This window comes from Xenopus laevis, chromosome 2L, assembly GCF_017654675.1.
Source record: "Xenopus laevis strain J_2021 chromosome 2L, Xenopus_laevis_v10.1, whole genome shotgun sequence".
Taxonomy (NCBI): domain Eukaryota; kingdom Metazoa; phylum Chordata; class Amphibia; order Anura; family Pipidae; genus Xenopus; species Xenopus laevis.
In genome coordinates this window covers 77,471,482-77,487,084 of record NC_054373.1, presented here as the reverse complement: position 1 = coordinate 77,487,084, position 15,603 = coordinate 77,471,482, and the positions used below count along the sequence as shown (strand labels likewise).

The window sequence follows — 15,603 nt, the reverse complement described above, 5'->3', positions numbered from 1 at the left end:
AACACAACCTTCTCACGGCGACGCTGCCTATCATTCCAAATCAGGTGCTGCTGTGCCTATTGATGCAGGGGAACCCTGGAGTTACCACCACCACCTGACCAGGCCCCACATTGCCCTGTGTTAATCTCTGCAGCACAGTTGCCCCAAAGGGATAGCGTGCATAGGTTAGTCGCACATGAACACTGAAAATGATACCTGAACCCGATTTGCAACAAAGCACTTGCGCAATTGTGTTTATTTTGGCCAATGGTGCAATTGCGCTTGCCGCAGTACAATTAGGCCAGATTCAACATTCCTTTGCGCCCCCAAAATGATGCTGGAATTGTGGGAAAAATGCTGCTTTATAGGAAAAACATTCAATCATAGGATATGGAAATCAAGGGCAAACAGCAGAATACCTGCTAATCAGTGCTTTACTGAAAAAGGGCCCTTGCTGCACGAAACATGTCGTGTGGACACACAATAAAGCACTGATTAGCAGGTATTCTGCTGTTTGCCCTTGATTTCCATATCCTATGATTGAATCAATTCCAGTGGTGGCTTGACGGAACACCAGAGGGAATCAAGGCTTTCCAATAATGCTTGGCTTTCTGTGTGTTAGTGATTTTATAGGAAAAACAGGCAGATTGGGTTTGAAATTGCATTTCACTCACAGCACTTCTGGATGTAAATGAGCCCTCTAGTTATATAATGTGTATAATAGTGTGGTATAAAGCATACAAAAAGAAGTCAGCACGGTTACAAGTAGTAATAGGAAAGAACCTAATGCATATAAGCACATTTTGCCAGAGGCCACTGAGCTCCATTTTGGAGGCTACATGCCTCTCCCACATTCCCATGTATTCAAAACAACTGAATTACTGCACAAATTGACAAAATGATCATAATTTTTTAGGAACTTATGCACATACAGAAAGTCACAAGGCTATAGTGTAGGGGAACCTATATTGTGGAAGCGTTTTGGAAGATGTCTGTGTAATGCCAGAATGTCCACTAGTGGCTTAGTGTGAAATTTACAGATCTTGTAAACAGACAGACACAATCGGGCTGTATATGAACACTGTGCAAACTCAAATTGCCATTATTATCCAAAATGCAGTTTTTCTTCCACAATTTTAACATAATTACAGAGAATTATGCTCAGTACAATTGTGCACAATGCATTAAAATGTGCACAGTTGAGGGAGTTTGTTCTTGAAGAGGATTGAGAGATACAGCATGATTTCTAAACAGATGTAAAAGTAGTAGCCATTGTAATTGTACATCTTGTGTACTCCAGAAAAAAATTACTTTATTAGATGTTAAATGAGGGAATGAAATACAAATGGGTTCCTGGAACATGTTTTAGAGAATAGCTGGCTTGGAATAAATAATATTTATACCAAAGTAGAAGGGAAGTAAAAACAGCCGGCAGATGGAGTTCATCATTATAATTTTAGATTTGCCTCTTCCAAGGTCAGCACAATGCAGGTTACATGATGCGTCCTACGCGGCAACAGTGATCATTTCCCTCTCTTCTGTTTTTTTGTAGTTAATTTGGGCAGATCAATTTCACTTCCATTGTACTTCTGTGATTTGCTTAGCTTTTAGAGTGCTCCCACAATACCATTTTCATATATTATAACACAAACCCTGTTTTTGTAACACCTGTAAAAGATAATGGTTAAGTAGGGATGGGCGAACATTTTTGCCTTGAACAATTTTGCAACAAAATTCACGGCTTTGTCCGCAGCAGAATTTTCCATGAATCTGTGCTAAAATTTCACCAGACTGTCTGTTTTGCTGGGGGGAAAAAACCTTGGTCTGTTGCTCCAGAACAGCCTTTTTTCTAAAAGAACAGCTGTAGCATAGTGGAAATGAGCTTCTCTTACACGATAGGGCAATGTACAGAGTTGGACTGGGTCACCAGTGGGCCCCAGTGTAGTATCTGCTGGGTGGGGGGGGCTTTTCTTTGTGTGCTTATGCCAATGTGGCCAGAGGTACAAGGAACAAACACACACAGGGTGGGGGCACCAGTTCATGATATGGGTTATGGACCCTGACTGCGGGCAGGGACTTGGCTGTGAGTTTGCAGCGGGCCCTTGAGGCAAGGCTTCCGGTGGGCCAGAAACCTCAGTCCTAAACTGGCAATGTATATGCTTTTGCTGATTAAAATGCTATAACCACAATGTAATTTTGCCTGCCTATTTACTTTAATGCAATCAACAAAGATAAGCATCACTAGTGTAAAATGCAGAACACCCTAGTGCCTATAGTTCTGGAGACTGGACCACAGTTAATAGATGTAACAGCATGGATATAATAGACTCAGTTTTGTTACCACTAGATGCTATAGCAAGAAGACAAGTCTGAAGGATAACTGAGCGACTATGACTGCAGCTGCTCTTTGGAAATGAGGTATATGATTAGTGATGGGCGAATTTATTCGCCAGGTGCGAATTTGCTGCGAACACCCGCGATTCGCCACCGGCTAATAAATTTGCAAAACTGTTGCGAAAATTCGCCGGCAATTTCGCCAAAAATGGATGCGAAACGTCGAAAAATTTGCCAAATGTTGCCGGCGTCTCGTTTTTCACGCCAGCAAATTTGCAACATTTTTGGCAAAGCAAAACGGCCCAAATTTGCCCATCACTATATATGATCTGTTCTACCAAGCATACACAATAATGATATTCTGTATTTTCTCTGATTTTGTGGCGGAAAAGTTTAAACACAGGTTTACATCCATGCCAAATATATTTCAAGCAAAGCAAAAGTAAACCATTATCCTGCAGAGTTTGCAATCTAACTTTTGGTGGTATTTTGCAAGACCACTGAAGGAATAGCTTTGGCAATGTCCTGAAGAATTGTTGATATTCCAATTTAAGTAGGGACTGTATATTCTTCAAGTTGATGTTTAGTTCAGTAAAGTGAACACATTAAGCTGCAGTTTCTGTAACCTTTAGGGCTAAAACACATAAAGCTTGTGATATTCTTACTTGTAGTGATAAATTGCATTTTTAGGTGACAAGTGTTAGTTAGGATCTATTATCCAGAATGCTTGGGACCTGGGGTTTTTGGGATAAGGGATCTTTCCATAATTTGGATCACCACAATTTAAGTCTGCTACAAATCATTTAAACATTAAATAATCCCAATATTATTGTTTTGCCACCAATATGGATTCATGCAACTTAGTTACAATCAAGTAAAAGGCACTATTTCATAACAGGGAAATCTGTTTTTAAAAATTAAAATTATTTGCTTAAAATTGACTCTATAGGAGATGTTCTTCCTGTAATTTTATTTTCAGTAATAGCATATATCTGAAAGGAATACAGTATAGAGCTAAATTTTTATCATCTACTTGGAACTCTGTAACCGCAGCCTGGTTGCTAGCGAAAATGAAGCTCAACTTTAAATCGTATTAGAATATCACTGTCATGTTAAGTATTCATTTAAAGGTGAACACTGCCTCTTTACATACAGAACTGCAAGGTGCAATAATATTATGTACCAAAGTGCAACTGACAAATTGGCTAGCATGAGAGCAAGTAGAAAGGTAGAAGCAGTTTATGCATGACCTTTTAATGTGTGCAATTCTCCACCCATGTTCCTGCCTTGTGGAACATATAGCAATAATAATTAGTCTTTATAGTAATTTACTTACAAATAAGACATCATTTTAGCTTTAGGTACAGCTGGACAGCAGGAATATATTACAGGTCTGGAAAATGTACACATTCTGGAAATGTCTCAGCATAGTGTCTTGGAATATTTTAAACACATATCTTAGCTTCAAAGTTGCTTTAATTTGAGACAGCCTGAAAGATTGGATGTGACAGAAAGTGAAAAGGTTTTTTCACTCCCTCATCCCTATAGTTGTCATGGTTTATATGCAGATACAATGATGGTCTGTAGACACCCGTGCCAATTTGAATGCCCAGACAGTCAGACTTGGCACACAAGACCTGTAAGGCAGCAGTGAGAACCATATGGGAACCATGCAATATATATAAAAATAGATAAAGTGTGTCCGTGGTACCGGCACTCTCAGAATTTGCATAACAAGTCAAACAGTTGATGTTGCAAATAAAGGATCAGGTTTATTAATCCGACATTTCTCAAGGACAACCCTTGAGAAAGGTTCCTGTGAGGAACTGAAATGTCGGTTTAATAAACCTGATTCTTAGTCTGTATATATATATATATATATATATATATATATATATATATATATATATATATATATATATATATATATATATATATATACTCTATGTGCCAATATATTTATATATAAATATATAAAATCTGGAACATTTCTGAAACAGAGTTTCTTACGGTTGGCTTACTTAATTATGTTCTGATAGCCACCTCGACAGACCTATGAACAATCATTGACACATTACCACTTACTTATTTCGGGAGATTAGTTGCCCAGCGACAAATCGCTTAACTTCGGGCGACTCCTGAACAATCTTTGGTTTGTTTAAAGTTTCATCGTGAGGCAAATTCAGGCGACTTCAGAAAATGAAGTGCGATCCGAGTGCCTTCCCACCGGCAATTTCTAGCCCGGGTGAAGGCAGTTTGAGGAGATTAGTCGCCCGAAGAAGAATCGTTTTGTCGCTGAGCAACTAATCTCCTGAAATAGCAGTGTGTGCCCTTACCCTTAAAGTACTGCAAATCACTGCCTCTAAACATCTCACTATTCATTTGTTATATCACAGTACTGCAGACAGGCTGTTATCAGTTCACCATCTTTATTTCACTTATACACACAAAGACTAGCATCCCAGTCTCCTCCCACTAGGGAGGATGCAGCATTCTGACATCCTTTAAAACCAATTAACTTTATAAAATTTAACACAGCTTATGCAAATACATAACACCATTGACTGACACAACATGCATGCACTGTCATTATAATCATCTAATTATCAATCACTTTTATAGACTGGTACAAAACCATGAAAGAATTGGGCAAGGAGAAATTCCTGATGAGATTCTGAAGTTCAAATTCTGAAGCCCAGTAGAGGAGGCAATGTTAAAATACTTTCTTAGCCTTCATACTTACACCAGCGAGTGTTCTGCAAGTCAGCAGCCTCTCCTATCCATCTGCTATGTTTATTAATAAAAAATACTTATACTAATCAAAAAATTATTTGCAATTTATTGAAAGCAGACAAGTGAGAATGTATTATCTAAAGTGAAAAAAGACCAAAGCAATTGGGGGGCTTGAATAGCAGGAAGGAGGAATCACTGTAATCACAGCAAGTTATATCCCCCTGGAAGTGCATTGTCATATTAAAGTACATCTGTGAAATAAAAAGACGAAGAATAATTCATAATTGCAAATGGAGACCAGGGAATTTTCAGTATTCTGGCAACATTATCAAGAGTATTGATCAAATGCTGGTGTGCCACTACCATAAGGGAGGTGATCAGCATGCTGAAGAATCTAAACAACTTTTAAATATACTCAGTAATAATAGCCGATATAACAATTAATTTCTTGCATGCACATGGAAAAACCCATACTAAAAAACATTTTGTGCTTTAAAGGCATTGTTCAGTGTAAAAATAAAAACTGGGTAAATAGATAGGCTGTGCAAAATAAAAAATGTTTCTAATATAGTTAGTTAGCCAAAAATGTAATGTATAAAGGCTGGAGTGATTTGATGTATAACAAGTCAGTCAGAACACTACTTCCTGCTTTTCAGCTCTCTTGGTTTACACTGACTGGTTACCCTGGTTACAAGGCAGTAAGCAATCAGAGACTTGAGGGGGGGGCACATGGGTCATATCTGTTGCTTTTGAATCTGAGCTGAATGCTGAGGATCAATTACAAACTCACTGAACAGAAATGTACCATGTGGCCCCCCTTCAAGTCACTGACTAGCTCAGAGTTATAGAGCTGAAAAGCAGGAAGTTGGATTCTGGCTGTTTTATTAGACATCCAGTCACTCCAGCCTTTATACATTACATTTTTGGCTAACTAACTATATTAGAAACATTTTTTATTTTGCACAGCCTTTAAACAAAGCAAAGATTGTTTGTCCATATTTTGCAAAATATTCAAGCTGACCAACTATGCCAAAGCCATCCCTGGTCTGGCCAGTCCCGCATTCACTCTAGTTTTTGTCTATATGTATTTTGTGGTCACACCCTCATTTCCTTATAATTATGTATGGTTACAGGGGTTATTTTGCTTTTCTAGCAACCATTAAATTCTTCCGATCTATGTAATTGCCATAAAAAACACTACCAATTTTAAACATTCTGCAGATTCTTTTCTATTTTTTAAATAAGCTATTGGCAAACTCAATAAAGTGTTTAAAATTCAAATATTTTCTTCTTTTTACTCTGAATTGGTTTGTTTTGCCAATTTATAGAATCTTTGTGCAAGGAAAATGTGTGTTCTGTAGTACTAGATCTGACAGGAATAACTCTGTGACACGTGGATCTCTGAATGAAGAATATCGTTATTCCTTTGTAGATAATTAAAAAACCTGGCCAGGAATTAAGGATAGATAGGAAAAATCCTCTTATTTGCTTTATAAAATCCAGAGAATATAAAAGATGGATGGCATTGTCAGAAATGAAAGAATATCTAGACGATAAAAGCACACTCTGTTTCCACTGACTAGACATTAAGGTAGGGTTCACATGAGTAGGTCACAGAAACAATATGTTGTGCCAGTTCATCTGAAATCATATAAATGGAGTTGTATCAAGTAATTCACATGGACAACTTTCAAGATAACACATTTAAAAACTAGAACATCATTTATGAAATGGGCTCAAAGCTTTTGCGTGGAAAACTGGAAATACTTCTGTGTGTGTGACCTTTCGGATCAGCAAAATTCTCTACAGGAGAAATTATAAATTTAGCTTTGAACTGGTGGGAATGATGGTACCTTAAATACACAAAAGAGCGGGGAGGGGACTATTGTCTGATACTATGCAATAGACGCCAGACTTACCAGTGTAAGTACAGCTTAACGAAGAATGCAAAGTATTTTTTTCACCTAAGGGCATTGGCACATGGGATATTTTGGTCATCCAGCACTTGTAGCAATACTCAAAAACCCCGCCACTCTCAGTGCAGCTATATGTATCTTCCCATCCTATGGTAAATTAACCCAATAGTGATTTTGTATTATTAACCCTTGCTTATATAGAAACTACATGATCATTGTGACATTTAGATCATATATGAATGTCATAATTACTTTAGGTTAATCACGGGTTGAATTTATTATTTAATGATATATGTGATTTTTTTGAATGCATAGTCTTAAGATATACCATCCAGGGGATAGTATTTTTACCTTTTTATTCTAATGGGATTTCAATATTCTCATTTACAAACAGGGTGCATATATTTTGCAATGTTCTGCAAAATTGATTAACAGCCCCACAACTGGATATATTTGACCACAGTGATACATTTTAGTACTTATGGGTGCACTAAACAGAAAAACATCTCACCGAGTTTGCATTCCCACCACTTGCAACTTCCACCACTGATTGTAACTGTGTGATTGTTTACCATATTGACTTCTACTGTGTTCCCCAGTGTGCAGTGGTAGAATCATTTGATATAGCTTTTCATAAACCTATAAAAGATAGATTAAACCTTTGCAATTGCTTATGCCCCAATTACGTAACTATTTTCCCCATATGATGTAAAAAATATGCCCAAACAGGCACAGGGTACGTAGTGATAAAATGTCTGCAGTTTGCAATGTTTTTTGTACTAACCCTGCATGTCAATAAATTGCTGCAGGTCTCTTTGCTCCAAATTGCAGCATTCTCTCTAGGAATACAAATTTTGCCTGTGTTCACAAGTGCTATTCATAAGAGGGGAGCAGGGGAAGGCATATGTGCACCCAGCCATGCAAGTTAGCATCAATGGGTGCAGGCTGCAAACGGAGAACTGTACTTACAAACTGTTCCGATTTTGACAGCTCAACCCACAGTCCAGAGTTTTTCTTTGATCTCCTGCACTGAACAGCCAGAAAAAAGATACAAAGTTCTGAAATGTAATTGAATTAAAGGCTTTTGGCAGAGAGTCTTGAATACTCAGCACCTGCACTTGGATAATTTCGTAACAGTTTACAATGGTAACTATTTAAGATAAGCAAGTCTCTTGGGAGAACTGTGACTTGAAGCTTAAAGGGCAATTCACCTTCATCAGCAAAACTCTAAAAACACATAAAACCTGACCCTCAAACCCCCAGAAATGTGTTCAAACTTTCCATAATCTGCCAAATTTTGTAAAATGGATGTGATATTTAGGGGGTGTGGCCATAAAATGGGCATAGTCAAAAATGTTTTGTCATGCAGATCTTTATGTCCCTCTATATTTCAAATGTTGAGGAGGTGCAAAGTGCAGCCAGACCCTAAATGAAAAGTTCTCTCAATGAGCTTTAAGGGCCTCCTTCTGGTGTCTAGGTAAATTACTCCTATAATTGAGTAAAGCCACAAAATTACACCCAGGCCTAATAACGCATAGCAACCAAGCAGATGGTTGGTTCCAATGAACAGCTAAGTGCTGACTACTGATTAGTTGTATAATTGGACTACAGTTTGAATTACATAGCCTATGCTAAATGTTTGATGTAATTTAGTTTAAAATGACCCTCTTTTTTTTAAAAAAAATTGTATTTATTTAGATTATATGTTCAATAACATAGGAGAAGTGTTAACATCAAACATTATATTAGGTAAAACAATAGTGATAGTAACATTGAATAAGAACATAAATGCCCCTCTTTTGCAATAAAGCTTTTTCTTAAATTCCAATTTATTATTAAAGAGCACAAGTTACTTACTTCTCACTGTCATCTGATTCATATTCTGGTGAAAAAATGTCAGCATTTATAGACACAAATCTTACAGTTATAATGAACCAGCTGTGATTTGTGCAAAGGTTTATATTTTACAACTTCAATTATTTTTTAACAATGGTGTATTTATATTTACACAACTTTACAAAAAGCATATGTTTTCTGCTAAATATTATAACTGATTCAATCCCTTAATTGTAAAGCTCAACATTTTCAACATTTTACTAACCCCATAGAAATTCCTCAGTATACCTGGATGTTATTTGTTATGATATTGCCTGCACGAGTGATTCTGGAATTCTGGTTCTCAGGACATGCCTTAACAAGGTGTAGATGTATAAACTGAGGGCTTTCAAATGGGGGACTATAAACAGACCATGTTCACATTAACCACTTCTTAGCAAAGACACAATAAACAAATTGCCCAAAAAGACAGACAGAAAGAAATGATTATTTGAATATTAAGCTGTAATAAGGGATATTTTCTAAAGTCAGGTCTCTGCAAATCAGAAACAAAATGTCAGGGAATGTGGCATAGAGCTGATTTAGGGGCACATTTTATTTTTTTTTAATTTTTATTTTGCTACAAATTGTAGCTATCGAGTTATTTCAAATATCCTTTGCAACTGTTTGAAGAAATAGCCACTGCAAAGAAAAGAAAATAATCCAAATGATCACAAATAAAAGAAGCACATTTCCAACTCAACAAGTTAACAAAACTAACCATTTTAACTATTTTGACTCTTTCTAAGGGCCTTCTGTGTTTTAACCCTTTAGGTGCTATACATCAAATAGAAAGCACGGGCTCTAAAAGACCATATTGCCAGCAGCTTATGTGCTACATTGCCAGCTCTTTAATCATTTCTGTAATCTTGTTTTCTGGAAAATAGCATGGCAAATTGTAGCACTCATGCAAAATTTTTCATCACTGCGAAACCCAATTTTTCCATGAAACTCTACTGGGCAAGGATCAATATTAACTATAAATGATGTATAGAGGCCACAAAAATTTTTATAAATAGTATCCAAGTACCGAAGTTCATATTTTTGCTGTGCTCAATTGGCATAGCTCGCCTTTATACAAAATGCATGCATTTTCCATGCCATCATCATGTGGCCGAAGCTTATTGGCCAAAATGATCAACTATCTTCTGTCTCAAAGTCAGATCAACTATCTTCTGTCTCAAAGTCAGTGGCATTGCTTCCATGGGAAGATAAAATGTCCGCATTGTTATACATGACCATTAGCATGATGGCATGTTAAATTAACTCAAGAATCATGCTTAGCTAATAGCTGTAACGGTTTATCGGATGCATTTAAGCATTTCAATACTTGGTTTTTAGGTACAGATTATTGGCATTAAAAAGCAAAATTCAATCAAACTATTACTGTATATAAAATCAATATAACAAAGTTGGTAAGTTTCCATTTAGTGTCCTATTTTATCCTCTTTCATATAGAAAACTATTGAAAGAAAATATTAAGGGGCATTAAAATGTCTACAGAATAATAATTGTATCCATTATATATTATATTATGGTACATAAGTTTCATGATACCCTTTCCATCAAATACCATATGATGCATTAATTTACAAAGTGTACCTGTTCTTTGTATTTTTCCTAAAGCTAATATACCCATGCAAATCACTAAATAAAGAGAAAAGGTCACTAGGACATTACTAACACCATTAAAGATAATTTGCTATGCTGATATGCAGAATAACAGAGATCCGGTCTCTACATGGTTATCAGCATAGCATAATACAGTATGCACTTAGCAAGTAGCCATGTGTCCCTAAAATTCCCATTTGATGGTAGAGTTCCGACCAGCAGGAAAATGGTGGAGACACATGGGCAGAACCTCCGAGCACAGAATGCATATTTGGCATCCTTGCATGTTTTTTCTGTAGCATTAAAGACTGTTGTTTTTCTCCAGGCATACTTATATCCTATGCTTCCCACACTGTACATGTGCAAGGCTAGTTTTAATATAAATATATATATATATATATATATATATATATATATATATATATATATATTAAAAATGGGCTATCAAATGTATAAAATGTGTATATATATATATATATATATATATATATATATATATATATATATATATATATATATATATATATATATATATATATATATATATTAATTTATTTTTATTTTTTTAAGATGGACCAGCGCTCCAAATATTTCCAAGTAAATAGTTTATTATAACATCACTTGTATATCCAATGTTTCGGCCCTCGTTAGGGCCTTTATCATTCTTGATAAAGGCCCCAACGAGGGCCGAAACATTGAAAAATATACACAGCACCACGAGTGGATACAGGAGTAAGAGTGAGGGTACTTTCAGAAACACTATATATATATATATATATATATATATATATATATATAGATATAGAGATATATATATATATATATATATATATATATATAATCTCAAAGAATTTTAAAAATACATTGCTACGTCTCTAGTGGTGTATTTTTTATTTTACATTTTTAAAGAAAATTCTGCTTCTGCCATGTTCTTAATTCACAATGTCATATATGTTTTCTTTCTACAGGTATATTGGTGCACTGGGAGCAAGGGTTATCTGTGATAACATCCCTGGATTGGTGAATAAGCAAAGACAACTATGTCAGAAGCACCCAGACATAATGCAAGCTATTGGTGAAGGTGCCAAGGAGTGGATCCGAGAATGCCAGCATCAATTTCGGCACCACCGCTGGAACTGCAGCACACTGGACAGAGACCACACAGTATTTGGGAGAGTTATGCTGCGAAGTATGTTCTAATATAAATAAGTCATATTCATTTGTACACATCAGTACACTGAGGCAGAGCAATGAAGTTATTAAAGAGGGACTAAAGACAAAAAAAGCTATAAAGATTTTAAATAAAAAAGCCTTCCATATAAGCACATACAAAGCAGAGAGGCTGGGAAGAAAAATAGTTTTGTTCCTATAACTGTTCAGTATAAATATAAAAACTGGGTAAATAGATAGGCTGTGCAAAATAAAAAAAGTTTTCAATATAGTATGTAATATAATATGTAATATAATATGTAATCTATAAAGGCGGGAGTGACTGGGTGTCTAATATAATAGCCAGAACTCTACTTCTCTACATTTGTAACTTAATTTGGTCTGTTTAAAATTAATTGTTTATTTGTATAAATACTGAATAGTAGTACAAATTTTTAGTAAACTTTACTGGTATTTTAATGTTAATGGAAGCTATGATATACAGAGTTGAGCCATATTTGAAACACCGGGCACTTGCATCTTCCGATGTCTACAATTCATCTCTACTGAAGCTGTTTTATACAGCGTATATATATATATATATATATATATATATATATATATATATATATAATGTATATATTTGTACCTTCAAATGCATTTTACTGTCCTTTAATTATTTTTTCCACATAGTATCTAAATGATGAGTTATACCTGTTTTGCTGTGTTTTCTGATATCCAATATCCTTTGTATATTGTAGGTATAATCTGTACTATACATCTTCCTGAGTCTGTTTATGCAGACTCGCTGATTATGACACACCTTTAGATTTTGATCATTCCATACTGCAACACTTAAATATTTCACATTTTATATATAATCCATATTTAGAGAAAGCAAATAAACAACTAAATTTGGATTTTAGTGCCTGTAGCTGAGGGATCATTTGCTTTATTCATTACTCATTCAGCTGCTGTAGGGACATGATGTTATATCACAGAGATATTAAACAGAAATATATTATCATTGATGGGGCAAATTTAAGCAAGATCAGTGTGTATTAAATTAGTAGTATAATATTAGTTATGATTATTCATCAGTTTGTGCTCATTGGCCATTGCTTTAATCGTTGGCTAGTTCTAGCAAAAACTATGGATCGTGTGGTCAGCTTAAGTAAGTAATTTGTTCAAACCTACAAGATATTGATCCATATGGTTGAAAACGTATATTGCAATAATAGCTATGAATAACCTGAAAAATAGATTGTTGCTTAATGATGTCATCATCAGCTGTGGTCATTGAGTAGTGTTCTGATATGTAACATGACTCATTGGAATATTATTATAATTAATAATATACTCTCCTCTGTCAACTAAATATAAGCTGTAACCTTAGGGGTGATATATAAAAACACAAATTCAGATCATGATCTAAGGTTTTTTGAGCTAACACTTTGAATTAGAGTTTCAAAAACTTTTTAGAAATTTAGAATTTTTAGAGTTTTATTTAAGAATATGTAAAATTTGTTCTCTCTCTAAATTTACTCTAAACAGCTCCTAGAATAACATACCATTCTCCCTGCATTCACATTGGTTTGGTTTCTCTATTACAGGCAGTTTAACTGCAGCTCATTTAGTTACTTCCTTGTCTAGTGTGAAGCTCCACCCTTTTTGCTTCCTAAACACTATGAAGTCCTCAAAGAGGTGTCAACTGTGTATACCTGATTGATTTACATTGACGCAGTGCGCATTCCCAGTAGGCACCTGTTCATGCTAGACAATTAAGTAACTAAAGAGCTGCAGTTGAAGTGGCTGTAATAGAGAAATAAAATAAATCTGAATGCATGGAGATAGGTATGTTATACTGGGAGGCTGTTAATTTTAGGGGATTTTAAAATAAAAGGCTTACGTATGCTTTATGTGTTTTTTTTCAATTCATGCTTTTGGAGTTATTTTAGCATTTAGTTCATCACTTTTATAAAAGCACTGGCCAATGGCCTCTTCTTTGACAATGGAATTTCTTGGTGACATCTAATATCCATTTAATACAGAAGATTTTATTCTGACCTGTAATACAGCCTTATAAATAAATAACAAAAAATTATTTTTTTGCTTCCTAGACTCCTTTCAATGAGAGTCATTGATCCCTAACCTTTAGGAAACTTGTCCTAAGGCAGCATTTGCCAGTGATAGGTGGTTCTGACGACTAATGCACTGGACCTCCATTAGATCTAGTCAGATGACAAAAATAACCTAAATACCAGTTAAACATACAGAGAGTACATTAACTTACTCTATGTTTTACCAGCAATTCATCATGCTAGTTTCATATATACAAAGTATAGTCTTAATAAAAACATGTAAATAGTTGCCAGTTATGTCACTTTTACACGAGTATTTTAAGCCGTTATTAGTTCATTGGTTCAAGGGTTTTTCTGTAGTGTTTGTACAAAGAACAAAGAGTTGTATAGACACCATTGTTCCTCAATACCCACAACTGTGAATACTAGAAAAAATCTAACTGCCACATAAACACAAGTGAACATCTGCTTGTTATGCACATGCATGTAACTTAGCATTGGTTGATGTCTCCCCCAAGCCTGTGTATAATGGGGCAACATGTTTGTCCACAAGGAGAGCTCCTTTCTGGTGCAGTGTGCCCAGCATTGGCTAGGGGACTTTACTCCAAAAAACACTGTTGTTTCCATGTGTTTCATGCAATTTGTTACTTTCATCTAAATATAAACTGTGGCCCTTATGGCTCATCCATGGAGTCCTCATGTGTGTTTGATTTCAGTGCAGTCTGCTTCTTTGCAGCTTGCTTCTATCTTATTTGGTCAAACAAGATAAAATCATTCTAACTTTATCTGTGTGCTGGGCTGGTCAAGTTACAACAGTCCATTCAAAAAAATGAATCTTAGAATAAAGTTGGCAGCTTAGCCATTAGGCCAGCTAATGACTTCAGAATCAATCAGATGGAGGTTACTGGCTGACCTAGGAGTTCTAAATGATAAAATCCATTGTTATCTAGAGCCAAACTGTCTGAAAGCAGCAAATATATTGGTTAATCAAACCTGCACATGCATAATCAGCATTAACTTGATTAAGAACAACTAGTAGCACAGTGTGTACTGCTTCTTATCTTCGTACATATTTTTATGTTTTAGAAATGTCAGTATTTATCAAGGGATTATTAGAGAGGAGAGAAAGAGTGTATGGTCAAGATGCAGTATCTTTCTTTAGCAAAGTGAAATGTATAAACAGTAATAGGATATGTAAATATTTAGAAAGAGATCTGGACAGGGCGTCAGGTATTTTAATGGTGGGGGAACTGTCTTGCTGATAAAATATTAGAGGGGCGTGACAGAAGCCTAGCTGTGCAAATGTAACAGTGCAGTTACCTTGTTGTAAGACATTGCTTTGTTAAGGACAGTTAAGAATTTACTTGAATTAAGTCAGAATAACAAAAAGTGCAATTTTTCTAATCCAGATATCCCCAATACACATAAAACACACATACCGTACAGTACTTTAAACAATGTGGAATGTTTTTAAGTGCCCAACTGTTACTAAACTAAAACTTCAGACACTTTCCAATACTAGCAAAGAGGCCTGTTTATCAACATTGGGAATTGTGTACTCTTAGAGGTTTTCTACTTCGATAAACTCACAATTTAAAAAAAACAAACAAATCATACTTGAATGTACAAATTCGTGGAAGAAACTTGAATATCACAAATTTGAGTTTTATAGCAAAAAAACTTTTGGAAAGTCCATCTCCCATGGACACCATTTTAAGCATATAATTCACATTTTTGGAAATGATTTCCTTTTTCTCTGTAATAATTAAACTGTACCTTGTACTTAATACAAACTAAGATACAGGTATGGGACCTGTTATCCAAAATGCTCAGGACCTGGGGTTTTCTGGATAACAGATTGTTCTCTAATCTGGATCTTAATACCTTCAATCTACTAGAAAATGATGTAAACATTAAATAAACCC

At 35.3% G+C, this 15,603-nt stretch overlaps 1 protein-coding gene across 1 annotated transcript in view; it reads left to right on the top strand.

Annotated features, from left to right (window-relative positions):
- wnt2b.L (Wnt family member 2B L homeolog) overlaps positions 1-15,603 on the top strand; it is a 42,645-nt gene that overhangs the window by 20,193 nt on the left and 6,849 nt on the right. Inside the window, 1 exon segment of the mRNA NM_001085810.1 lies at positions 11,417-11,637. Within this exon segment, the coding sequence (NP_001079279.1) occupies positions 11,417-11,637 (221 nt within the window).